At 52.7% G+C, this 27,224-nt stretch overlaps 1 protein-coding gene and 1 long non-coding RNA gene across 3 annotated transcripts in view; one reads left to right on the forward strand and one right to left on the reverse strand.

Moving 5' to 3' along the window:
- The first annotated feature begins 4,833 nt into the window (after positions 1-4,833).
- PLEKHM2 (pleckstrin homology and RUN domain containing M2) overlaps positions 4,834-27,224 on the forward strand; it is a 32,485-nt gene continuing 10,094 nt past the window's right edge. The window contains exons 1-7 of one of the 2 annotated variants that reach the window (XM_090268647.1): positions 4,834-4,923; positions 22,616-22,722; positions 23,034-23,143; positions 23,721-23,820; positions 24,342-24,429; positions 25,572-25,758; positions 27,043-27,102. In XM_090268647.1, coding sequence (XP_090124773.1) covers positions 4,864-4,923; positions 22,616-22,722; positions 23,034-23,143; positions 23,721-23,820; positions 24,342-24,429; positions 25,572-25,758; positions 27,043-27,102 — 712 coding nt within the window. In that variant the 5' untranslated portion in view covers positions 4,834-4,863. The remainder of the gene's footprint in view (positions 4,924-22,615; positions 22,723-23,033; positions 23,144-23,720; positions 23,821-24,341; positions 24,430-25,571; positions 25,759-27,042; positions 27,103-27,224) is intronic. The other variant, XM_090268648.1, reaches the window with a different exon arrangement.
- On the reverse strand, positions 11,143-13,880 carry LOC150014230 (uncharacterized). Its single transcript, XR_016509912.1, has 3 exons — positions 12,942-13,880; positions 12,095-12,263; positions 11,143-11,553 (listed from the first exon to the last, which is right to left on the reverse strand). It is a non-coding gene; the product is annotated as an uncharacterized LOC150014230 (long non-coding RNA).

Raw genomic sequence — 27,224 nt, forward strand, 5'->3', positions numbered from 1 at the left:
AATCAAGCCTCATTGCTTTTGACTGTGCAGACCAGTGGGGGTTAGGGTGGAGGAAGAAAGTGTCAGTCCCTCAGCAGATTCTGCTTGTTTAAAGGGCCTCCATGGTCCTAGAATGTCCACAGACCCTCCCACTCTGGGAACAACAGCCAGGACAACAGCTAGAGAGGCACCAGTTCCATATGGAAGTGGGAGAGGTGCCTGGAAAAGGGGTGAGTGCTGGGCAGATGGCATTGTTCCCTCTCAGGCCCCTCCCCCACATACAGCACCACAACGTGGTGAAACAGGTCACCCTGTACTGACGAATACCTAAGGCTCTGCCCCTTACAACATAACAGGAGCGACAACTCTACTTGGGACGCGGAGGCAAACAAACACAGGAGCCTGTCAGAATGAGGAGACAGAGAAGTATGGCCCAAAAGGGGGAACGGATCAAGGTTCCAGTGGGAGAACTGAGTGACGAGGAGATAGCCAACCTAACACTGGTGATAAAAATGCTCACAGGCCTGACAGATATGCTTGAGTATGACAAATGCATAAGAGAAGAAGTGAAGCCTATGCTAAGTGAAATGAAGGAAAATCCACACAAGACTGATGGTAAAGGGAAGGAAACCAGGGTTCAAGTCAATGATTTGGAACCTAAGAAAGAGAAAAACTGTCAACCAGTGCAGAATGAGGAAGCAAGAATTGAAAAAAATGAGGAAAACTTCCCAAATTTTGCAAAAGAGATGGACATACAGGTCCGGGAAGCACGGAGGGTCCTGGGTGAGCTGGACCCAGATGGGACCACACCAGGACTCATCATGGCTGAGATGCCAAAGGTGAAAGATAAAGACAGTCCTGGGGGGCAGCAAGAGAGAGGTGGAGAGGTACCTACAGGGGGGTGCCTATAGGACTATCAGCTGATCTCTCAGAGGACACTTTGCAGGCAGGAAGGGAATGGCAAGCAGTATTCAATGTGATGAAAGCAAGGACTTATAACCAAGATTCCTCTATCCAGCAAAGCTATCATTTGGAATGGAAGGGCAGATGAAGTGCTTCCCAGACAAGGTGAAGCTAAAGGAGTTTATCATCACCAAGCCATTATTATATGAAATGTCAAAGGGACTTACTTAGGAAAAAGAAGATCAAAACAATGAACACTAAAATGACAACCAACTCACAACTATCAACAATTGAATCTTAAAAAGAAAAAGAAAATCCAACTAAGCAAACCAGAATAGAAATAGAATCATAGGTATGGGGATCATTTGGAGGGTTATCAGCTGGGACGGGGGAGGGGGAGAAATGGGGAAATGGTCCAGGGACTAAGAAGCATAATCAGTTGGTACAAAATAGACAGGGGGATGTTAAGAAAAATATAGGAAAGGGTGAAGCCAAAGAACTTATATGCACGACCCATGGACATGAACTAAGGGGGGTGGGATTGCTGGAGGGAAGGATGGTACTGGGCAGAGGGGAGCAAAGGGGGAAAAATTGGAACTACTGTAAAACATAATAAAATATACTTTAAATATAAATTAAAAAATAAAAATAAAATAAAGTCACTTAGATTAAAGCTGCCCTGTTTCGGTTTGCTCAGTCCTGAAGTTGTGGATTGCACTTGTAGGTGCCAGAGTTAAGGTGTGGGAACTCTGTTATGTACAGCCAGCTCCTCCTATCTCCCTCTCTCAGGTGGGGATCAGCTTCACAAGCCTTATGGCCAAGGGAGTATTTATTCCCTCCTCTTGAAATATAAGTATATTTGCCCTGAGTTGGAGGAAAAGAGAGGAAGGAGGAGGAGGAAGAGGAGAAGAAGGAACAGGAACAACAACAAAATCATTTTTCCTATGTCACTGATTTGGAAACTAAGAGCTATTTGCGCGAGGCCCTTGCATGAGTCAGTCAAAGCTTTTGATTCTTGATGCCTCAGAGTCTCGTGCACTTGACATGTGATCAGCAAAGTCTTGTGCAATAAATGAATAAGCTTCAATTTTGAGTTTAAATGACTGCCTATAACAGGATTGACAGGCATCCTGGTTTTGGGTGGTTTCTTTTTCTTTTTGAATTGCCTCATCTTTGACAGGCAAGAATGGATTCCACATTTGAGCTCTAGGTATGGGACAATTATCTGCACATGAACACCTACACTCGGCCCCCTCCCTGTTCCTCCAAAATGTCTTGTGAGACTAAAATGCCCCCAGCACCACATACCCATGCAAACGTTAGGAATTTGGTAGGCTGTGAGACTGATGTTCCACCTGAATGTTGCAAAAAGTTGAATGTGACCAAACCCATTGTGTGAAGATGAAAACAGTATGGCAAAAATGCTACCACCTTCTCACATCACAGTGATACAGCCAAGCGATAAAAATTCCTGATGAAGCTGTCATAGGCCCAAGCACATGACGGGAAGCTGTTGCCCAGCAGAAGACGCTGCCCAGAAGATGGCTTGCGTACTGAACAGCAGTAGAAGGATCACAAACCTAGTTGGTTCCGCTTCGGGTTGAATGGATTCTCATGAGCCAGGGTTGCATCCAGCAGGCTGGGGCCTATGGGCACCCTAACGTGGGTGGAGCAGGAAGGGAGTTGGAAGGGAAGCTATGAGACTGGTCATTCATTCAAGCCGGCTTTCCTCCTACTTCCCACAAATACCTTCCGACGACCCAACTGTTTTCTTTCCTCATTCAAAGTAATGTGTCCTCGGGCTCTCAGCCTTTTCTCTACCTGTCCAGTAACTGCAGCCTCCATCCCCACCTGTCATTCTGCCCCTGCCCGGCCCCACAGAAGCTCTCTCTCTTTTTTCTAATCTCTAAATGCCCTGCGTTTAGAGGCTTTGCTTCTTTCCTTAAAAGGTTAGACCAAAGGGGTCTGTCCCCTCCTAGAATCATATGAAGAAGTGTAAAGGGATCCTTAGCTCAGAAAAGGATACAAATGGTTTCTGGGCTCTACCATTTGCCGTATGATATTAAGCAAATTACTCCCATCCCTCCATTTCATCCGTGCAAGGATGAGTGCGGATACATGAGACAGATGGAAAGCACTTAGTTCCGCGCGTAGCACAAGTCAGTACTCAACACATCGTCATCATTATTCCTGCTGACAATTCTTGCCCTAGATCCTCAGGAGGGAACAGAATGCAGCTACCTCAGTTTCTCAAGTAGTTTCTCAAGTCAGTTTTCCTGACACATACTTTGGTCCACTATTAAGTCACATAACAGCAAAACAATGCCCTGGCCGGTGTGTCACGGGTTTGATTCCTGGTCAGGGCACATGCCTGGGTTGAGAGGTCAGTCCCCAGGTGGGTGCCCCAGTATGACAGTCAACAGATCAATGTTTCTGTCTCACATCAGTGTTTGGCTGTTTGGCTCCCTCTCTCTCCCTCCATCCCTTCCCCTCCCTCTAGAATCAATGAGCGTGTCCTCGGGTGAAGATTAAAACAAAACACAACAGAACAGATTAAGCAAACAACTAGAACAGAAACAGAACCATAGATCATGGGGATCACACCGGAGGGTTATCAGCGGGGAGGGGGAAGTGGGAGAAATGGGAAAATGGTGCAGGGACTAAGAAGCATAATTGGTAGGAACAAAACAGACAAGGCGATGTTAAGAACAGTATAGGAAATGGAGAAGCCAAAGAACTTATATGCATGATCCATGGACATGAACTAAGGGGGGAGGGGTTGCTGGAGGGAAGAGGGATACGGGGGAGGGGCAAAGGGGAAAAATTGAGACAAAAGTAATAGCATAATCAATAAAATGTACTTAAAAAAAAATAAAAAACACCTGCCATCTTGGGTTTCTCCTGGGGAAACGGGGATGGAGAGGGATCTTTGGGTGTGTATGTGGCGAGGTCCATGTTGGATAAGTGTAGACTCGTGTGTCCGGTGGACGCTGGGGCGCAGGGAGGGGCACCCAGAGCAGAGGAGAGCAAACATTGCGGAGCCGAAGTTGAGAAGCGAGGCCTCTTAAGAATGAAAAGGGGAACGATCACTTTGCAATATGTACATATATTGAATCGTGTTGTGTACCTGAAACTAATGTTATGTCAATTACAGCGCAATATTTTGAAAGTGACAAAAAAAGTATATATTGACATTCAACAAAAGAATAAGAAGGGGAGACTAAAGGATGTACGAGGAATATATTTATGTGGGACCAGATGAGTTAAGCGAGCCAGGCAGGAGACAGTGAATCGGGGCGAGGCGGGGGAGGGGAACTGTGGCGGTGGGTTTCAGGGCCCAGGGAGTTGGGGACCCAGGTCATGAAGCCCCTGGAACAGGGGGCCCAGGTGAGAGAAGGAGGCGCAGGGGCCTGCAGGTGCAGCACCAGGTGCGTTGGCAGGTGGACGGGCACCGAGGGTCGGAAATGGCTGAACGCCTAGGACTGAAGGGGAGGGCGAGGCCTGGAGGGCCGGGGTGGCCGGTGGGGGCGGCTGCGGGCAGGTCGCGGTGGCGGCGCTGGGGTCTCTAGGTTGCCCAAAGCCCGGGGACCTGGGTCCGCTCCCTGAGGGGCATGCCCAGGGCCTGAGGGCTGAGGGGGAATTCCCGCAGCCTGTGGGCTGAGAGGGGCGGGTCTTCGGGTTCCCGGGGTCCCGAGGCGCGAGCGTCCCGGCGGCCCGCCCGCCCAGGCGCCGCCCCGCCTGACATCAGTTCCGCCGCCGCCGCCGCCGCCGCCACCGCCGCGCACAGCCGCGGCCTCCTTCCCCGCCGGGCCGCGGCGGAACGAGGGGCCGGGCGAGGCAAGGGCCGGGCTGCGGGCGCCGGGCCCCGCGGCCGGCACGACGGAGCCCCCTCACGGCCGGCCGCAGCGCTTGGCGGCGGCCCCGGGCCCCCGGCGCGGGAAGCGGCGGCGGCGGGGCGGCGGCGGCACCGGCGGCGGCGACATGGAGCCGCGGGAGGTGAAGGACCGGATCCTGGAGAACATCTCGCTGTCGGTGAAGAAGGTGAGCCCGGCCTGCGCCCCCTCCGCCCCCGGGTCGCGCGCCGAGCCAGGGTCGCGCCTGTCCTCGGGGTTCGGGGACACGGCCTTCCCCCTCCGCGATCCCGGGGCCGGGGAGCCGCGGGGAGCCCCAGGCGGGTGGAGGGGAAGCGGGACCGCTCACGTGAGCGCCGCGGCCTCCGAGCTATTTTTAAAGAACAAAGTTGAGGTCAGCATCCCCAGCCAGGCCCGGGGCCCTGCGCCCCTTGGCGGGGCCGCGACCCGCCGGCGCGCCCCACTCGAGCCCCGGAGAACCCCGGGCCGCAGCGCATCTCCGGGCGGCATCCCTGCATCGTCGCCTCCTCGGGGCTTGCGGCTCCGAGAGTCCCGGTCGGGCAGGGCACGGCCGGCCTTCGGCCGCTTGCAGTTCCCCCAGTTCTGGGTGACAGTGCCTCCCCCGGGCCTGGGAAGTTCCCGAAGGGCCGTGCTCGAGGGTGGCGGCTCTGCAGAGCTTTGCCTGAGCGCCTGGGGGTCGCGTGGTGACGCCCGGGACTCGGTGACAGCGCAGGCAGGCGCCTTGCTAAGCGGGCTCCCTGCAGTAGCGACCACCGGCCCGGTCCCAGGTCGAGAACCTATTCCCCAGTCAGGGGCAGGTCCGCGCGTCTGAAAAGGGGTCCCGTCCTAGGAGGTAGAGTTCCTTTTCGCTGAAAACCAAACCAGAGCTGACAGTCATTTCAGGATGTTGCTGGGTTCTTCCCCCCACCTCCCACCCCCCACCCCAGTTTGAGTTCCTCCATCACCCAGAAACGGGGGTGGGTGGGGTGGGGACCACTTAGGGGTGGGGGAACTCATTAGATTACTTGCTCACTTCAACAAACCAACATGAAGAAAATGAATGAAGTCAACCATTATATTTAAATAACTTTTCCTCACTTAAATTCTCCATAAGTAACACAGGCAAGCAATTTTACTTTTCGTAAAGATCGATGTGGCTTAAAAAGAAGATTCAAAATGCTCTTACTAAAATATTCCTCTAAAAGCTCAACTAAAAGTAACCTTGCGGACCTCCGACACAAGTTTGGTTTATTTCGTTTTTCCTGAGCTTTGCTAACGGAACAGGGACGTAGAGTGCTTTTTTGGTGGGTTGGTTTTTTGCTTACTCAAGGACTGCAGGCAGAAAGAGCAGATGCTTCAGTAAAAGGCAATACACCTTTCGTGATGGAAGGGAAGGAAAGACTGCTGACTTTAATCATCTGATCGGGGCTGGTTGTGGCTTCGGGTGGGCCAGGTGTTTTGCCTTTGGATTTCTAACAAGTAAGTGGGGACAGCCGGGGCAGAACGGCGGTAGCGTGGACACTGTCATCGGGGCGCTGTCCCCAGCGTAAGCAAGTAAACACGGATCCTTTGAAGGCAGAGGAGTGAATTAGGAAAGAGTCGTTTGTCAGAGTTTTATGAGTGTATGGGTTTGGAGAAGCACGTTTTACGGAGCTGTAAGGCACACCAGAAGATACAAGTCGCTCGCTAGAAACCGGAAACCCACCCCTGGGTGCATCGCTGGGGAAGGCCTGACTAGCAACACGGTTAAGGACGGGGATGCTTGGGTCTGGCCACCTGGGTTGAACACCTGCCCTGCCAGTTCCTAACCCTGTAACCTTGGGTAGGTTCCTCAACCTCTCCACGTCTCCGTTTTTTCATCTGTAAAACAGGGAAAAATTAGGGTTGTTTGGAAGAGTTCAGGAGAGTATGTGTGTCAAGTGCTCAGCATGATGCTTGACCCAGTCTTAGTAAGTTGTCTTCGTTTGTTTTGGCGGCTGTCACAGACTAGGTGGCTTATAAACAACATACATTTATTCGTCAACAGTTCGCCTCCTCCAGGTCGCAGACTGCTCATGTCTCCCTGTGTCCTCATGTGGGGGAAGGGGTGGGGGAGCTCTGGGGTTTCTTTTAAAAGGGCTCCACCCTCATGACCTAAGCACCTCGCAAAGGTCCAACTCCTCACACCATCACGTTGGGGGTTAGACTTCAGCATATGAATCTGGGGACACACATATGTCCGGTCTGTTTGTTTGTTGTACTGTAGAGCCCGCGCCTCGCTTTTACAAGATCTGAAGCTGGCTGAGGGCCCCGCCACCTGAAGGCTGTTACACAACACCCTCCGGACTTCTTACCTGCCTCCTTCGCACGCCGTGTCTCAGAGCCCTGTTCTGTGGTTCTTGCATCACGGGGTGCAGCTGGTTTCCTGAACCAGAGTATCTGTTTCTCATAGGGATCAGTTAGTTCGGCGACAGCAGTAGGCATTGAGGCCTAGCAGTGTTGGGGTCCGATCTGTCCTGGGATGACGGTGTCACTTAAATTTATTACCCAGCACCGTGAGAGTGGCTTCCCCTTTTTCTTCCATCCTACCACTAGTAAAATGTTCTTACTGATCCTTATAGAATGAAAAGAATGAGGTGTGTATTTCTGCGAGAAACTAAAAAAGGTCCATTATGTATTACTATGTCTGGAGAGGGTATAGCTTAGAACGTTTTATTGAAGTGGAATATACCTACATTCCTATACAGTTTGATGAGCTCTCATAAAGTGAACACATTCACATGTCCAGCACCTGGATCAAGAAACAGAACATAGCCGTCATCCCAGAAGCCCGCCCCATCCCCCTCCCAGACACTGCACCCCCAAGTGTAACCCCTCCCCCCGAGCACTATGTCAGGTTCAGCTCTTTCACTCCTAGAGTCTGTGAGGATGAACACACGCTGTAACCGCAGAGGGGTTAGGGTTACCTGTGTTCTGCTGTGAAGGCAGGATTCCTGGGGGTTAGAGAGATAGAAGAGTTGAATAGCACAGGTAAATGAAAATGATCACAGTGAAAGCAAGTTCCATGAGTTCTCGAAGGGGAGAGAGTTGCAGAAACATCTTAGGTGCAGATAATAAAGCTTGTGGTTGCCGATCTGTGTATAGTTAAGGAAAAACGTCCAAGTTCAAGACCTGGCATTCTGCACTGGCAGGTGCTGGTTCTAACTAAACAGCATCTTGTCCGGGAGAGAGAAGGCGGTGGTTTTCATGGGAGTTTTGCTTTGTCGTTGCGGAGCATGAGGATCTGTTGCACGCACGTACAGTGTGAGCGATGGCTTTTGCTGTGAACAGCAGCCTATCTTCCCCTCCCCCAACAGTTTGTATATTGGTTGGAGGGAGAATTTTAAAAATCAGTAGGGCAGGGAGAAGCCTTCAGAGGAGGAGGGTATAACTGAGTCTTGACAGGTTGGTAGAATTCAGAGAAAGAGAAGAAGCAGTCAAGACAAAAGGAACAGTCTAAGCATCTCCACGGAAGGGGGGATGTCCAGGTGGTCTTCGGAGGATAGCGTGGAGACAGACCAGTCTCAAGAGTGCTGAGCGCTCTGCTCGATGTGGCTGGAAAGTGCTTTCCATGGACGCTGTACAGCATAGTGGATACAAACCCAGGTTTCAGAGGTACACGGACCAGGCTCTGGGTTTGAGTTCTGGGTTTGTCACTGACTGCATTGACCCGGCAAATTACTGGACCTCAGGTAGCCTCAGCAGCCAGAACTTATTCTTGGTATTGTAATGAGAATGAAATTATGGGAGGTAATACACTTAAGACATTCGGCACAATACCTAGCGCATGGCAAGGTCTAAATAAAATAACTACCATTGCTCTGGCTTGTGTGGCTCAGTGGATTGAGTGCCGGCCTGCAAACCAAAAGGTCGCCAGTTCGATTCCCAGTCAGGGCACGTGCCTGGGTTGCGGGCCAGATCCCTGGTTGGGGGCGTGCGAGAGGCAACTAATCGATGTATCTCTCACAAATTGATGTTTCTCTCCTCTCTTTTTCCCTCCATTCCCCCTTCTCTAAAAACAAATAAATAAAATATTAAAATAAAGTAAAATAGCTACCATTATCACCTGCAAATGTCTACGTGAACTCTGTAGTTTACTCTCGTACAGTTTCCAATCAAAGCCTTAACACTACACTTTTCTGTTTCTTCAAGCTTAGGGTTTGTCAGACTTCTTTAAAACGGCCAGATGGTAAATATTTTCAGCTCATACTTTGTCTCAATGCTCAGTTCTGCCCTTGTAGCCAAAAGCAGCCACAGACAGCCCATGCATGTCTACATGTGGCTGTGTTCCAGTAAACCTTTGTTTACAACAACAGGCAGCAGCTGGATTTGGCAGGCCGTACTCTGTACGTATGTACGTGTGTGTGCATGCAGAGGAGTCCTCGCCAGGGTAGGCTGGGGATGACTTTCAGAGAAATTGGTGTCACCGGTCCAGTTAACCAAATCTCTGTTGTAACCGTTGTTGCACATTTTATCAGGCTTGTGGAATGAACAAGGACACTTACCAGTCCCATCATATGTCCGTGTATGGAGATTTTCAAAAATATGTACTGATCACCTTCCGTATGTCCCCACTGTCCTAGGCCCTGGGAGAGTAGCAGCAAGCAAGACAGATAAGACCCCTGGCCTCAGGATGGATATTCCAGTAGGAGGAGACGCGTGATGGATTAGTCCACAAACCGATACAAAGGTGGTTTCAGACGTGACCAGTGTTGTGGGGGTCTCGGGCAGGAGAATGGGATCAATAATTGGCAGGGGAGTTTGCTGTGGATGAGGGGTCAGGGAAAGCTTGCCTCAGGAGGTGACATTGCATTCGGCAAGGGACACTGACTAGGACAAGAGAATGAGGCGCTATCCTAAGAAAACGGGTAGTTGTTTTAAAGAGCCCACAAATAGCTCAGAGTGTGTAAAAGAAAATGTAAGCGACCCCTGTTCTCTGTCTTCCCGGGTCTCAAGTCCGCTGCCTTTGAACAGGGTGAATTAAGGAATTTTGATAAAAGTAACCATCCTTGTGGGGGTGGTGCTGGGCAGTGACAACCCTCCCCTGCCTAGGACAGCCTAGGTCGCCCCGCCCCCCTGCCCCCCACCTCAGTTGGACTGCCCCACCAGTTCAGGCCGTGGGGGAGCCACACCCTGAGTGGGGCGGGGGGTAGCCCAGTCCGTACGGTGCAGCTGGTGAATGAGAAGCAGCCACCCGCCTTAGCCTGTTGGTGTCGCTGGGAGGGGCAGGCTTCCCCCGGCCCCATTTTTCAGCTCCTTCAGAGAGTTTAGATCTGCCAGGACATTAAGAATTAGCTGGGGCAGCCCTGATTAGGTGTGGCTCTGTGGGCTGGGCATTGTCCCACAAACCAAAAGGTCACAGGCTAGATTCTTTGTCAGGACACATGCCTGGGGCAAGTGAGAGGCAGCTCATCCATGCTTCTCTTCCATATCAATGTTTCTCTTGCTCGCTCCCTTCCCCTCTCTCTAAAAATAAATAACTTTTTTAAAAATTTAAAAATTAGCTAGGGCAGCTCATTTCTGGAGACGTGGGAATTATACTGACTGTTGGGTTTCAGTCAATAGTTTTGTTCCCTCTGGTTTCATGGAAAAACTCTTTAAGCATTCTGAAAACCCCTCAGGAGTCCCCCAGGCAAAGCTCTAAATCAAATAATATCTCCACACACATGTTATAACCTACAGGCTGAGGGTCAGGGCTGCCGCTGCTCACTTCCTCTTCGCCTGCCTGTGTCCTGACGTGGTGGGCAGGGGCTGTGTCTCCGCGCCCCTCCTCCCTCCCTGAGCAGAGGCTGTCTAGTGAGGGATGGGGGGGGCCTGAAGGTCCCTGCCAGGCAGCACAGATGTGTGCACCTGACCCCAAGTGACCCCACGCAGGCCCAGCACTGGATACCCGTGGAGAAGTGTGAGCTGCCCTGCCCATTCCATTTTAAGATATGGTTCTCCTTTTACAAAGTGCTTCTCTAACATTAGGTTTCTGTGTGCAGCCTTCCTGTCCCCCCCCCAGAACAGCCTGAGCCCTCTTTCCCCATTGCCTGGCTCTAGCGTGAGGCCCACTCTGAGCGGCAGGCCCCCGTTTGATGGTTGGAGGCCCGACAGAAGCCCACCTGCACCTGGGCTTAGACGTAGATGGGTGGCAGCGGACCCCTGTCCATCGGGGTGGGCTCCAGCAGTCTCTCTGTAGTCACAGGACCACTCGGAGTTTCAGCTGGAGCAGTGGCGAGTCCTGCAGCGCCCCTGGCCCTCGAAAACTTGTCCAGCTGGAGCCCATTGTGAAAAGAAATTCCCAGCAAAGTTGAAAGTCTGCGGCCAGCCAACAAAAATATTGGGTCTAGAAACTAACGTTGAGTAAGTGGTGGAGTGGCGGAGACATGTTTTTTGTTTGTTGGTTTGTTTTTAAGATTTTATTTATTTATTTTAAGAGAGAGGGGAAGGAAGGGAGAAAGAGGGGGAGAGAAACATCCATGTGTGGTTGCCTCTCACACACCCCCAAGTGGGGACCCAGCCAGCAGCCCAGGCATGTGCCCCGACTGGGAACCGAACCGGTGATTCCTTGGATCACAGGTCAGTGCTCAACCCACTGAGCCACCCCAGCCAGGGCAAGATGTGTTTTTTTATGTGGAAAGACAGAAGCTGGTACTGGAGTGCAAGCCTTGCGGGAAGAAGAAGGTTGGCATCTGTGGGTCCCGCGGGGCTCCTGGGTGGGTCATTCTTCCCCCTCGAGTCTTCGGTGCTCATCTCGGGCATCAGGATTTACCACCATGGCAAAAGTGGGGAACCACCGAAGCCAGCAGTGCCGATATGTCTGAGGAAGGCAGTGGGGCTTCCTCTCTTTAGGTTAAAAAGCTATCCCGGTGGCCCCCCTGCCACACAGACATTCTTCCCCGTTTTATGTATTTGTACTTTATCATTTTCCCCTCTTTGCCTGGAAGTGTTTACAACGTTATAGAAATACATAGGGAAGAAAATGTTAGTTTCCTATAATCTCCCTTTCTCCCTGTGTACTGTACTTAAGAGTTGGAACTAAGAGAGTCTAAGAAACCCAGTAATATAAGACAATCGTAGAGCTGAAATCCACAAAAATCTAGAAACTTCATTTTTGTAAGTAGTCAGCCTCTGTTTACACGTTCACCCAAAGTTCTTTATTTTTGGTATTAGGCTACTGAGGCATGAAATGTCCGAATACACTGAGAGGAAGGGGAGTAGTAATACCAGAGGAATCCCTTCTTTGCACTTACTGTTTATACACATTTCCTCTGGCAGGCTCGCCACAGACTTATGGGGGGGTGGGCGTCACGATCCCTCTCAAATATACAAGGGAAACGAACTTTGGAGAAATCACTCACCGTAGGTGATGACCCTCACAGGGGCAGAGTTGGACTTGAACCATGTTTCTGGCTCTTGCTCTTTTTATTTTTCTTATCCTTTTGCATCCCCATGATGTCTGTCTTGAAATTATAACAGATAATGTATCCCCACGGGCCAATCTTGTGGACCAGTCCTCCATCACACCACCTATTCATTGAACAGATATTTGTTGAGTCACTGTGATGTGCGCTCTTCTAGTTTCAGGAATCAGCAGCAAACAGAACCGGCCAAGTCCCTGCGCCCTTGGGGCTTACACTCTAGAGGCAGAGACAGGCATCAGACAGACCACAGTGGATTCGCTGTAACCCCAGGCCCTCCTGATGTCCTTAATAACCATTATGGATTTATAATCCCCAGAATTGTTGTTGTTTTTAACATAATTTATTTCTTTTTAGAGAGAGGGGAAGGGAGGGAGAAAGAGGGACAGAAATATTGATGCAAGAGAGAAACATTAATCGGTTGCCTCTTGTATGCGCCTCGACTGGGGACCGAACCCGCAACCCAGGCATGTGCCCCGACCAGCAACCTTTCACTTTGTGGGGCGATGCCCAGCCAACTGAGCCACACTGGTCAGGGCTCCATGGGGTTCTTGTCATGCTTCCTAACTCTATATTTTCATCTTCAGCTCCTCTGAAGTCTCTGACTGTATCGCATAGGCCGCGGAGGCGGGGGTCTCCCTGTGTCTTCCCCATCTAATGTTGTAATTAAGACAGGGACTTGATGGCCGTTTTCCTTAGTAAAACTGTTGTCTGGGTGGGGGAAGCATGCATGCGGTCATGTTGTAGGTACAGCAGAAGAAAGGGGAAGTGAAAGATGAACACTGACCAGTGAAGGCTCCCAGACTTTGAAAGACTGATGAAAACGAGGCTTTGAAAACCTCCCTTCTCACTCCCACTGGTGCCACACACAGCACTGACCGTGGGGCACGCAGAAAACACAGTGCAGGGTCTCCGCCAGCTCCTGCTTCCATCCCAGCGGCAGCAGTCTGGAGGAGAGTCGTGCATGTGCGTGGTCTTTCAGGCTATTGGTTGGCTTCTAGGTCCCTGGTGTTCGCCTCCTGGCAGAGCCTCTTACCACCTTCCTCCTCGCTCTGAAAGGAGTCCCTGGTTCCTTCAGGAGAGGACAAGCCCTGTGCTGAGTTCCGAGGCAGCACATCCTGGAACCCTGGGGCTGGGACACTCCCCTTCCAGGAACGAGAGGCGTTTAACTGCTTTTGGAAACCACAGTCTGTCAAATTGCCCAAGAGACCTGTGCCCAGCTAGGCCAGTCCTGCTCTGCTTTCTGCTTTCATTGTTCCAACACCCCGAAGAAAGCATAAAAAAATGAACTCCAAGTGCCTGCTTAATTCAAGTACCTGCTTTTTTCAGCTTCCCCCTGCGTATCTTTCACCAGGGCTGCCAATAAGACAAGAGCCAGCCAACTCTCCGGCAAAAGGGCTGATGAGCAGTGACTTGGGAGGTGGCAAAGGAAGATGGATACTTGGGTGTATTTAGTGGCAAATGAATGGTTAAGAAGCATCGATTTCACCCCGTTTACTTAAGGAACAACGTGGGTCCACGGTAAACAAGCGTCACATGCTTTATGGTGACTCTACGGGTGAGGGTGCCAGTCAGTCCCAGGGTGCCACCCAGTCTGGCACAAGCCTGTCCTGGGCCGGGTCATTGGCTGGAGGACAGTGGTTTTCATAACCACCAAGAAACCTGGCTGGTGGTTTCTGAGTCGCAGGATCTCTGCCTGGTTCTCACGCAGGGGTGACCTCTAGGTTCTCCAGTTCTCTCATCCGTTGTAATTGGTGGTCTCCAGGAATGAAACCCTTTCCAGGCGAAGGTGGGGTCGAGGGGAGCTCAGAGATTTCAAAATTGGGAGAGTAAGTCAGAAGCACTGTGGTTGCCTGGGGTGATGGAGCAGTGGGCCCCTGGCAGGCCGCAGCCCCTGCTCACACTCTCACGTTGTCTGGGAAGGAAGGAATTTGGACATCAGTTGCCCCTCACCCCCCAGCTCCCGTGTACGTAGCCTTGGGAATGGCCCGAGGGCTCTACTGCTCTGTCCTCCTCAGTGGGTGTTGGGATGAGCACGTTGCACTTAGCAGGTGCCCTGACCTCTGTATCCCCAGGTGGGATGGAAGCAGACGGGCCCAGGAATAGCAACCTGTGCTGTCTGAGCACACGTGGCCAGGACGACAGTGACACAGAAGGACCAGTGGACAGAGCCAGGGGTGTGAGAAGTGTCTTCACTGGGCCCCAGTCTCCCGGCCTCACAAAGTCAGGGCTCTGGCTAAGTGATTTTTCTTTTCTTTTCTTTTTTTTTTTTTTTTTTCTGATTTTCAGTGCATTCAGAAGTCAAAGTTTTATTCACTCATAGCCTGTCTCTCGCTCACATGCCTTCCGCTCAGGGCTTCTTACTGAATGAGAGGCCTCGCAAAACTCTGCTTGGCAACTAAGTGGCTTCTGAAGGCTCTTATGCTCTTAGATTCTGAAATTCTTCAGCCTGGCCAGCACCTGGCCTCGTCTTAGATTCCAGTGGAGAGTCTTTACAGAAATGCTGTTAGCATTGGCCCTCTATTCCTTGGATCGTGTAAAAGGCGTTATTGCTCTTAGAAGCTTTGCTCAGACTCCTTGTTTGTTTATTTTATTCGTTCACTTGTTGAAGTTGATTTGGTGGCCTCCTGAAGGGGACATTGAGTAGCTCTAACCGTACCAACCCTTCTCCAGATGCCACTGACATGATTGTGCCTTCTTAGGGTCCCTCTCCCTGGGGGAGTCCAGGCATCAAGGTTTGGGAGCATCGCAACTCCAAAGGTAGTATGTGGAGTCACATGACTTGAGCTCTGCCCTCCCATGAGGGTCTGCCCTGGAAAGAGGAGGAGGGTCCCCATGGCCGAGGGGGCGGTTTTACCCACCACTCGGTGTTGTGACTAGAATTCCAAGGTAAGGCAGGCGGTACCCTCTGTCCACGAGACTCATCCATCCCTGACCCACAGTGCACCTGCAGCAGCATCCCCGGAGAGGCAGCCTCGGGGATCAGGTGGCCTCACGGGTCCTGCAGCTCAGGGTGGCTCCAGGTCCAAGTTGAGCTCATGTGTTATAACAGGGCCGTCATGGATTTAATTTTCACAAGAGCTGATTTCAGATCACGGCAGTCCACACTTCCTCCATTCGGGGTCTTTTCTGTTCTTGGATTCCCACCTCCTAGACTTGGACCACTGAGCCTGTTCTGAACTTTCTGTTGTTTAAATACACCTGCCCTCCGTGGAGCCGCTAGGGAGGCTGCTGTTCCCTGGCCGCCTCCTCCCCGGGCAGCGGAGGAGGGCAGGTTTTTCGGCTGTCTGTGTGCAGTGCAGAGGGAGGGGCCCCACACCGGTCTCCAGTTCACACAGGCGCCTTTCCCGCCCTGTGTCTGTCCAGCCTCCCAGAGTCTCCTGTCGTTGGGGTGGGGACCCCCGCCACACGGCCCTCCCCACTCTCCACAGGGCAGCCTGTGAGTAGGTGGCAGAGTTAGATCCCAGACCTCCCAGCCAGGGGCAGCCTCTCAGCCCCATTAGTCCCAACTGAAAGCAGGCCGCCTCTCGCCGCCTTATTTTCACTTGGCCGCTTACACTCTTGCACCGCCGCCTCTGAGTTACCTGTAAGGGACGGATTCTGGAAGGACTTCTTGGAAATCGGCTTGTGGCTGTGTGTCTGTAAGAAGGAGACAAGCCGGAGAAGGCGGAGGTGGCGGCTCAGACCAGGGAGTGGGACCGGCCTAATTAAGACGCTCTGAGTCAGGCATTTCTGGCTTGCTGGACTGTGCCACCCACACTTCCTGCAGCCACGGGGTCTGGGACAGTCTTGTGACGGCCGGTCCTCCCAGCGTGCTCGGCAGGGAGCACTGACCGTCCTCCTGGCTTTGAGTCTGGGGCGGGCCGAGCCCAGCTCTTCCCGGCGGGGTGCCTGAGCACCCAGAGCATCAGCAGCGGGGAGACAGCCTTGGGGCTGCCCAGGGTGTGGTCTGAGAACAGGCCCGTGAGGAGGCCTGAGTTAGGAAACTACGGCCTTAAAAAAAAAGTTACTTTAAATCTTAATCCTTCTCTTCATTCTCAGCTGCCTTGCTTATTTTTAAATATTCTTCTGGTGAGAACCTTTTCATCCTCCCACCATCAAGCATACCAGCCCACCTGCATCTGGGCTCCCATCTGTGCCCACTCCTCCCCCGGGGCAGTGAGTCCCATCCTGTCTTTCCTGACCATGGACTTGGCTTTTTTTCCTCCACCTCCATTTTCTTGCCACTATTTTGGCAAAACTAGTCAGAGGGTTTTCCTGTATTGCTGTATCTCCTTCCTTCCCTCCTTCCTCCCTTCCTCCTCTCCTTCCCTCTGTCCTAACCAAAAATAGGCAGTACTTTATAGTCTACTGAAGCCCATGGACAGCTCTTATCATCTCACGGACCATCTTGCGTCCGCTAAATACCTACCCCTTTGCTGTTTTGAAGCAGACCCCAGGCATGCATAAAATGTCAGTAAATACTGCTCAAAGGTGAGGATTTTTTTCCTTACATCACCCACTACCACTATCACACCTTTAAAAATGCAATAGTAACTTTTCCACGGTACCATCAAATATCTGCTAAGTTTTCAAGTCCCAAGTGCCTAATGAATCTCACTTGACAGATATCTCATTTGCTTGAAGCAGGATCCAAATAAGCTCCGACTCCTCTCGACAAACTCCTGCCAGGCTTCCGCCCCTGCCCCTCGGCTCGGATTACTCGTCAAAGCTCCCAGCACCTCCCTTTATGTGGGACTGTGACCCCGACAGACCGATCATGCCCACCCTCTGGAAGCTCTCTGCACTTGGAGTGCACCCGCCCACCTCACGGGCTCTGCCTCCTCTGCCCTGGCTGGGCGTGGGAATTCCCTGGGGGGCATGAAGAAGAAATGCTGGCGCCTGGGCCCCACCTGCAGTGTTTCTGGTCTGGTTGGTCTGGGAAGGTGCCTGGGCATTGTTGTTTCCGCCGGGTTCCCAGGTGGTCCTGCTGTGCAGGTTGGGTGAGGGCCGGGTCTGAGCGTGGAGGGCCCCAGCTCTGTGCTCAGGGGCCCTCCCTGCGCTCCCCAGGTGACCTCATCCGGTTCCACAGCCTTAAGTAGCGGGTAGGGGCTGGCGGCGCTGACCTCTGCCTGAACTCCAGGCCCACTGAGAGAACTGTCCCCTTGACATCTGTCTCCACGTGGGTATCTGATAGGTATTCTGAACTTATCATAACCAGGACAGAACGCCACCTGATCTAGAAATGGCGCCACCATTCAGTTGCTCGGACCAAAAACCTTAGAGTCATCGCTGACACCTTCCTTTGTCTCATATCCCACATCTAATCAGTCCATAGATCCCTGGGGCGCCACCTTCGGAACGGACCTGGAGCCTGGCCCTTCCTCACGCCCACCACTGCGGCAGCTCCCAGCCCCCGTTGTCCGTCCGCACTGGGGTGGTGGCCTCCCAGCCAGCCTCTCTGCCTCCGCCTGGGCCTCGCAGTCTGTACACGGCTACAGTGGCCTCGTACCACATGTAACGTGGTCCGTTACTTCCCAGTTTTCAGCCTTGCAGTAACTTCTCGTCATCCTGGGAGTAAAACGTGAAGTCCTTAGCATGCCCCATACAGCTGCACACGGCGTGGCTCCTGGCTGCCCTCTGACCTCATCCCGTACCACTCACATCCCCAGTCCCCGGGCCCCAGCCACACCTGTCTCCCTCCTGTTGCCCCTGCCTCAGGACCCTCTCACTGTTCCCCCAGACACCTCAGTAGTCATTTCCTCGGCGAGATCCTCTCTGACCCCATATTTACAGCAGAGTACATCATCTCTGCTTTGTTTTTTTATAGTTTTATTATTTCCTGACATGATATCTATATATTTACACATGGTTTATCTCCATCTGCCACCGGGGTGTAAGTTTTACAAGGACAAGGGCTTCTGTGGAAGAAGAGTATCTGATAGCTACATAGTAGGTGCTCAGGAAATATTTGTGGAAATACATGTATCTTCAAGGCTTGAGCCTCTTCTCTGGCCACTGCTGGATGAGCTTCGGGCAGGAGACAGCTCCCAGCCCAGCCTGTCGCAGGTGTGCGTTCCTTCCCACGTCTGCTCGATGCTCTAGACCAGAGGTCAGCACGCTGCTTTGTAAAGGGCCACATGGTGAGTCTGTTACTTCTGCAGGCTATACAGTATCAGTTGCATCTACTCCACTCTGCCCTGAAAGCAGCTGAGGCAAAGACAAAACAAATGGGCATGTCTGTGTTCCAATAAAACTTTACTTACAAAAATAGCAGGTGGACCCACTGGCCGTAGTTTGCCGACCCCAGCTCTGAAATGTTCTGCCTTTGCCCCAAATCCACAGGGACAGAAAGGAAACACTGAGAAGCACTTGGCAGTCTGATCAGGAATTTCTTCCCAGAAGTGGGGGAAAGGCCCTCCTGGAGCAGCCGGGGCCTGTGTTGGCCAAAGAGCACCCATCCGCCCGGGGGAGGTGCCAGCCTGGGCAGAGGATGGAGAGAGGAGTGGGCAAGCTTTCTTCTTAAAGACGCTGCACTGGCTCTTCTCCTCGGTCCGTCTTCCAAGAAGCAGAGCTGGGGAAGACACGTCCACCAGGGCACTTTTTACTTCCTGTGACTTGTGACAGAGGGGACTGCGCTTCTCTCTCTGGGGTTCTCCTGCAGCATCTTAGCGCAGAGTATAACATTTTATACATGTTATTCATTCAGGGAACTTGATCCCAGGTTAGATGAAAAGATTTAAAATCAGGCTTTGCCACTTACTAGCTCTGTGACCTACTTTATGGGAGTGCTCTGATGATTAAATTAAATAGTATTTGTAAAGTGAGTCATCCTAGCCACTAACACTTATTAAGTGCTCTTAAGGTTTCACGCGCCTCGGTGTGGTGTAAGGAGTATCTGAACCCTCACAACCACCTATGGGGAGGGTCCTGCCATGAAGCCCATTTTACGGATGAAGGAACTGAGTGTAGAGAGGTTAAATAACCTGCCCAAGGTCACACGGCAATGAGTAGCAGAGCCCACGTTCAAATCCAAGTTGTCTGACCCCAGAATCCACACCCTTAACCCCTGTGCCGCCTCCCTAGTGCACCTGCTAAGCACTCGGTAACACAAACAGTTTCAGCGCCACCAGGAGGCACTGTGTGTCACCGAAGAGGAGTTTGGAATCAAGGTCGGTGGTCGTGCTTCCGGGCTGTTACGTCCATCACGCTCTCTCCATTACTTCTGTTGCTCAGCGGCCCTCATTATCCGGTGTTTGCTTCCCTCCCACTCTTTGCTTTTTCAGAGCCTGCTGGTCTTACTGGTGCGGCCCGTAGCCACCTGCTGGTACCGCTGCCGTTCACCTTATGTCCTGCTTTGCTGACAACTCCCCAGGCAGGAGCTCGGGCTGTCACTGATCCGTAGACACTCCCTTTCCTCGTCCCACTCCTCTCAAGAACTATGCTGAGTTGTAGCATTGATTCAAAACCCCCTTGTCCCCTGCGATAACGGAAAATCTTTATTAACCTACTGTGCAGGAGTGGTTAAAGAACAGGCTGGCCCTGGCTGGTGTGGCTCAGTGGGTTGAGCACCGGCCTGTGAACTGAAAGGTCACCAGTTCAGTTCCCAGTCAGGGCACATGCCTGAGTTGTGGGCTGGGTCCCTGGTTGGGGACGTGCAAGAGGCAACCAGTCTCTCTCTCGCACACTGATGTTTCTCTCCCTCTCTTTCTCCCTTCCCCTCTCTCAAAATAAATGACACCTTCTAGAAAAGGTGTTCAGAAGCACCTGCTGGTGAGCTGGTGAGCTGAGATCAGCCCCGAGAGCAGAGTACACTGTCTTGTCTCCTTGGCACCTGAGTCTGTGGCCAGCCAAGTGCTGTGTCATTAGTTTGACTAAGACCATGGGGCTTTGTATTTCTAAAAATCTTGGTTAATGTTTATGGAGCACTTGCTGCTTGCCAGGACCTGTGCTAAGCCTTTTACATATTTTATGTCATTTGCTTCTGTGCCCCAGCACTGGTCAGTGAACTGTCTGCAGCGATGGAAACGTTCTGTGTCTGCTCCGTCCAGCAGAGTGTCCACGGGCCCCATGTGGTCTCTGAGCATTACATTTTTATTAATTTACATTTAAATAGTTACATATAACTAGGGGCTACTGTATGGAGAGCTTCTTTTAACCCATTTTATAGAACAGGGTTAGACGGTCAACCTATTTTAAAAATGAGGGTTAAGTAATTTGCTAAAGGTACTCAACTCTAATACCAGAACCAGGCTTTGGACCCAGGATTCCTGCCCAGAGGCCCCATTCTTCACCACCATGATATATACCCTCTTCCTGTTATAGTTTTTGCAGAAATTGTTTCCTAGTTGCAGACTATTCCCTAATTCATAATACCGCGTGTGTGCATGTGCGTGTGTGTGTGTGCACGCAACCCACCTTCAAATAAATGTGCGAGGCTATGTAGAGAAAGCTGTGAAACTTACCAAAGGATATAGAAAACCTGTAAAAATGGAAAAAAATTCCCTATTCCTAGATATTGCAAAAGTACCATTTCTCCCCACAAATAATATCTGGATTCAATATAATTCTACTCCAAATCCAAAGGGAATTGTAATGAAATCTGGTTCTAAAGAACGTGCCAGCGTAGTCAAAACAGTTTTGAAAATGAATAGTTGGAGGGTGGGGTGGACTGGCTCTGCACATATCAAAATAATGAATAAAGTGAAATTAATTAAAAGTAGGGGACTGCCGCAGAAGTAGACAACGGACCAGTTAAATAAAATAGCCTAGAAAGATGTCATGTTAAATCACAAATCAGCAAGGGACCGTTAATGTGGAGAATGGGTTATCCATCAAAAAAACTAGTGAAGCTGAATCCTTAACCCATGTCGTAGATAAAGATCTAAGCATTAAAAATACCCCAAAAGTCCTAAAACCAAAGAAGAATAAATGTGCTTTTGTAATAAAAGACTAGGAAAAATAGGAAACTATAGAGGAAAATACTGACAGAGTTAACTACATTAAAAAAATAAAAATTTCTCTGTGGCTCTGTGGATTGAGCGCCGGTCTGTGAGCCAAGTGTCGCTGGTTCGATTCCCAGTCAGGGCACATGCCTGGGTTGCAGGCCAGGTGTCTAATTGGGGGCGCTCGAGAGGCAACCACACAGCGATGTTTCTCTTTCTTTCTTTCTCCCTCCCTTCCCCTCTCTCAAAAAATAAATAAAATCTTTTCAAAAGACACACACACACAAACCTGGACATTGGCTTTGTGGTTCTCGGTAGCGCGGTGTACGTGAAGACTTTCAGCCGTTGCTGAGAGTTGTGTGGCTCTCTCCAGCCCACGGCTCTCCCTTTCAGTCCTGGGGCTCCATCTCTCCTGGCTCTCGGGAGGCAGGGCAGAGCCCCAAGGACTGAGGTCGGTCCCGGGCCAGCAGGGCTGCCAGGGCTCACTCTGGGCCACAGAGAAGAGAGACTATTTTTGTTGTGGGGGCTGAATGGCTGGCCTGTCTCCAAGAGCGCGTGCTTGCTGGTGTGGCTGATGTATTTTGCCTGCTGCTGCCGTCTCCGCCGCTGCCGCAGAAAACATGAGAGCGCATTCGTCCAGCGCCAAGCGCTCCAACCTGAGATGCGGGAACAGGGGTGGGGGCTCTTTCAATGTGTCCTTCCCCCTCCTGGCCATTGGAAGGGCAGCAGCCGAGCAGAGTGTGGCTGAAATGAAGGTGGAGAGACTTCTACGGCTTTACATGGAAGGGACCCCTGCCTTCTACCCGGTTGCAGAGAACTCTGTCCAAGTATCTGGGCTTTCTTAGCCTTAACTGAGCTGGTAGAGCTGCCATCTTCCTCTCAGCTGGGCGGGGTTTGCTCGGAGCTGCACGTCCCCTCGCCTGCTGGCCACGTCTTCTATCAGTCCAGCTTGAGGACAGTGCCCTTCCTGGTTTAGGGCTTGCCATGACCCTGGCGTGTACCCAGATCCGTATCCAGCCTGGTCAGGTTCCCCAGGCAAACCCAGTGTCCCACGTCAGCCTGTGGCAAGAAGACCGTTGGGGCAGGTGCCCCACTCCCTCAGCCCTTAGTCTGTGCGGAGGGACCATTGAAGCAGGGCCACCAGATGCATGACTCCAGGGGCCGGGGTTCATTCATGTGGATAACAGGGTGTAGCGCCCTGGGGTTGTGTAGCTCGGTGACCCTGGCTCAAGGGCTGGTACCACCTGAGACATGCGCATGGACCGTGACTACCGTGCCAGTTGTTGTGCGAAGCTCTTCCGAAGCGCCTGTAGGGGGCCTGGGCCGGAAGGGTACAGCCCTCAGTCTCCGGGTCCTCCCGTCCAGGAGCAGGACGAGCATCAGTGCAGGCAATTTGAGGGGAACTCCTCTGTCCGGCACCATGAATACGCCTTTTGACTGTTTTTCTCAGCAATCCTCTCGATGCCAGGACTTCTGTAGTGCCCCCTTTATGCATCTCTAATTTGGGGCCGGTTTTCTTCCCCCCCCCCCCCCTCAGCTGCAGAGCTACCTGGCTGCGTGTGAAGATGAGACCCCTGCCATCCGGAACCACGACAAGGTCCTGCAGCGTCTGTGTGAGCACCTGGACCACGCCCTGCTGTACGGGTAGGCTGCGGTCCTGTCTGGGGAAGGAGGTGGGGCATGGGGGCGCGGCCAAGGGCATGCGTAGCCTGCAGTCGGAGGTCGGTAGCCTTGGCCGCCTTTTAGTTCCTCCCTCCTTGGGCAGAAAGATCTGCCTCCCTCAGGGGGGCCGCAGGCTGTGTGTAGTTATCTCTGTGAATTGCCAATGAGCAGGCATAACTGACTCGAGGGGGAACTGGCAGATGAAATGATGGTGGGAAGCTGCGCCGTTCCCTGTGGGTCCCACTGGGAATCCATTGCCTTCGGTCATGGCAGCTCCTGCCCTGTTTTCTCAGCCTGCAAGACCTCTCCTCTGGCTACTGGGTGCTCGTGGTGCATTTCACCCGGCGAGAGGCCATCAGACAGATCGAGGTGCTGCAGCATGTGGCCACCAACCTGGGGCGCAGTGAGTAGTCCCAGGTTCATGCTGGGAGGAACCCGCTCTGCGCTCCCTGTGGGTAGCTCGGGGCTCAGGTGGGGCCTCCTGGGCAGCCCTGGAAGCTGATTCCCTCGTGATGCCCAGAGGCAGTGGGCGCTCAAATGCCAGTGCCTTCCCTGAGGCCCCTCTTCTCCCTGCACAAGGCAGTCCGTGGGAGCATTGTGGATGTGTGTGTGTGTTGGGGGCAGAGCGTGAAGGGGAGTGAGATGCAGAAGAGAACCAGCCTCCCAGCAAGTCCCAGACCCAGCACGTAACAAGTGTCGCTTCCCTCCCTGAGCAAGGGTCAGTGTAGCCTACAGGGTCGGGCAGAGTCCTTGCATTTATCAACCCACCTGAAGTTTGCAACCTGCCCTCTTTATCAGAGCTTCCTGGGCAGCCACAGGCCAGGGGCTGACCAGGAAAATAAAGATTTCAGGGGCTGTAGCATTCCGAGAAGAAGGCTGTTGGTGTGAGTGGTCCCCTTTCTTTCCTTTCTGTCCTTGCTTGGCAAAAAAGCCAGCCCCTGACAGAACTCCCTTCCAGTCACTCTTGCCCCTGTTTGCAGGCCGCGCCTGGCTGTACTTGGCCCTCAACGAGAACTCCCTGGAGAGCTACCTGCGGCTGTTCCAGGAGAACGTGGGCCTGCTGCATAAGTACTACGTCAAGTGAGTGTCTGCGCTGTCTCCTGTAGCCCCAGAGCTGCCCTTGAGCCACATCAGAGGCCTGGCCTGGCGCTGCCTGCTGAGGACATGTCAGTGACGGCCACAGGGCTGTTAGAGCCTTGCCTGGGACAGCTTTTGCCAGGAGTCTGGCACTCCAGCCCGGCTCATGGTTAGCAGTTCGGCGCTCCGCCTCTGCCTGATCCTCTCCCCAGGCCTCAGACCCCACTGGGATGTGCAGCCTTTCCTGGGGTTGCTGCAGGATCAGAGCATCTGTGGCAGCTGCTGTGAGCCGGACGGCTTTATGCTGCAGGCCCCATACCTGAAGGCAATGGCACTAAAGCACTATGTGGCCCCGAACCCAAGAGGAGAGTGCCGCAAAGGGGCGGGTGAGGCTGCATCAAGCTGGGTGCCCTCAGGGAGGGGGGATGTCCCATGTCACATGTCAGCAGAGCCTGCTGGTTGGTGAGGTAGGGCCAGGCTGGCAACCAGGCCCAGAACTCCCATCATCCCTCCCTATCTCTCAGGAATGCCCTGGTCTGCAGCCACGATCACCTGACGCTCTTCCTGACCTTGGTGTCTGGACTGGAGTTCATTCGATTCGACCTGGATCTGGTGAGACACCGCAGCTCTCGCCACCTGCAGGGGCAGAGGAGCGGGCAGGGTGGGCATGGGGTTCATTGTCTGGGTCCCTCCCTGGGAGCCTGCTAGGTGTTTGTACAGGTGAGCGCAGGGTTCGGGGTCCGAACAGTGGGTGTGAGTGGAAGGGGGTGATTCTCCCTTGGCTTAAGGCCAGGTTTCCTGGTTCAGCTGACACCTTTTTATCTCTGCCCCAACTTGGAGAGGCGGCACCCTGCCTGGCGCATTTTAGTGCTGAAGTACTGTCCTTGATGTTTAGGACAGGACTGTGTGAGAGGGACAGGGCGAATTCACCCCTGTGCCTCCTGGGGTGCCAGAATTGTCACCAGCACCATGCTCCCAGAGTCCCTCCTCACGCTGTCATGTGTCCCTCACCATCACGCACTAGAGCGATGCAGTGCTGGCCCAGAACGAGCCAGAGGGGCCCAAAGTGCCTCTCAGACTCGGGCTCATCAAGACGGGTGCGGCTGCCCCATCCTAGTCCAGTCCGCTTCCCGGGTCCCTCCCCCATCAGCACAGACGGAGGATCTTAGCTACTGAAAAGCAGTAGAAATTAGGGAAATGAGCAACTCTAACAGCAAGAGGTCAGGGGAGGGCTAGAGGCGTAGTTGGGTTCTGTCGTATCTGTCGGCCTCCAGTCCAGCTTTGAGAGCTGCAGCCATTCACGTTACCCTTTTTATTTTTATTTTTTTAAGATTTCATTTACTTATTTTTAGAGAGAGCGGAAGGGGAGGGAGAAAGAGAGGGAGAGAAACATCGATCAGTGTGCGATGGCTACATCTATAAATCAGTTGCCTATTGTGTGCCCCCAGCTAGAGACCCGGCCCGCAACCCAGGCAAGTGCCCTGACTGGGAATTGAAACAGCGATCCTTTGGTTTGCAGGCCGGCACTCAATCCACTGAGCCACACCAGCCAGGGCCACGTTACTCTTTTTAGCAGCTTGTTTCTGAATTTAGTACCTTAAGCCCATTGGCTTCCCAGAGAAAACTAGCACTGGGGAGGGTGTGACAGTAGGTCCGTGGCTCCCAAACCTGGACTCTGCCATCCCTGGAAGCCCTTGTCTTCGGTCCCCCCGTGGCCTCCTGCCACTGAGCCTGCCTTCCCCTTCTCTCCTCAGGACGCCCCTTACTTAGACTTGGCCCCCTACATGCCTGACTACTACAAACCTCAGTACCTGCTGGACTTCGAGGACCGCCTTCCCAGCTCGGTCCATGGCTCAGACAGCCTGTCCCTCAACTCATTCAACTCCGTCACCTCCACCAACCTGGAGTGGGACGACAGTGCGATCGCCCCATCGAGTGAGGGTGAGTGGCCCCGGGCAGGAAGGAGTCCAGCCCCTGCGGTGGCACTGATTCTAGAGCCACTTGCCCCAGGCTGGGTGACGTCTTTCTTGGCTAGTTTTGGTCCGGTGGTTGAGATTGAGGTTAAACAGGGTCGGCCGCTTCCCAGATCTTCATTTTCTCTGAGTCCCTTTGGGGACTGAAGCACTGACTCTGGAGACAAAAAGCCAAATGGTCTTATGACTGTTAGACCCTTTTCCCCGAAGGCTCCAGCCACAGCCCAGGGTCAGTTTCCCGAGTGAGGAGGGGTTAGCAGTGTGACTGGGAAACTTCCTGTCACCGCATGGCCTGCCCTGAGGGGCGTCCTGCCCTAGATTCTAGGCAGAAAGAAGCTAAGGACGGACTGCAAACGGAAGGAAGCCAGGTAGCTACAGAGTTTAGGGAGAACCCGCCACCATTTCTCATGAGTCCATTCGATTTCTGGGTACCTCCTGCACTTTGCCGACATATCAGGGACAGTCGCACCCATTGTACCAGAGGCTGAAAAAAGAATGTCACCAAGTCCGGATGTTGTTTTGTTGTCTTGATTCAAGAACTTATTGGAACAGCCTGGTTCCTTTGAAAACTTGGGCCTCCGTGTTCATTTATAAAACTGGCTGTTTCCCCACCTCCACCCCATGTGGGAAACCAGATGTCTTCATCCCCCGCACCCCACCTCACCTCCAGGGAAGGGGTTCCAAGCCCAAGTTCAGCCCCTGGGACTCCCCAGAATTACATCAGCATTGAGACCTTGACCTTTTTCGTTATTTCTCATTGTGCCTTGGGCCACGACCCATGGAGGGGGCAGGACTTTCAGCCTTGCTCTTAGCAAGACTTGCACTGGTCCTTGTACGAGGGCAAGAAAGCGGCTCAGTCTCCTGGGGTGGGGTGAATGGGCTGCCTCAGAGAAGTCAGAGGGACGGGCCTTGAAAGGAGCGGCCCCCTCATCTCAGCTGCTGGGAACGGGGGCAAGGAAGGCGCGGGACAGAAAAGAAGGTCAGGTGCAGGTGGGCCCACATTCTTCTCTGCCAGAACCAGGTTCTCTGCCCCCGGGCGCCTTGCTAGCTGATCAGAGGCCGCTGGGCCAGTGCCCAAGCTGAGGCAACTGGGGTCCTAATGAGTTCCTCTGAGGCTGGCTGGTAGATAAAATGCAGGAAGTTTAGATTTTTCCTCTCTCGGTTTCCCCCATGCCTCCTGCCCCATTGTGCCCACCCTCCCTGTCCTTCCACTGCCTGTTTCTAATCTTCAGTTTTGTCCCCGTTTTTGTAGATTATGATTTTGGAGATGTGTTCCCAGCAGTGCCGTCTGTACCCAGCACAGACTGGGAAGGTGGGGCAGAGTCTGCTGTTACCCTCTTTTCCTGTTTTCGCAATGTTTCCTTGCCAAGCTTGCTGCATGATTCAAAATCAGCTCGTTCTTTATAATAATGTCAATGATCATAATACAGCCAC

Source organism: Furipterus horrens, unplaced genomic scaffold (genome assembly GCF_987537825.1).
Source record: "Furipterus horrens unplaced genomic scaffold, mFurHor1.1.pri manual_scaffold_3, whole genome shotgun sequence".
Taxonomy (NCBI): domain Eukaryota; kingdom Metazoa; phylum Chordata; class Mammalia; order Chiroptera; family Furipteridae; genus Furipterus; species Furipterus horrens.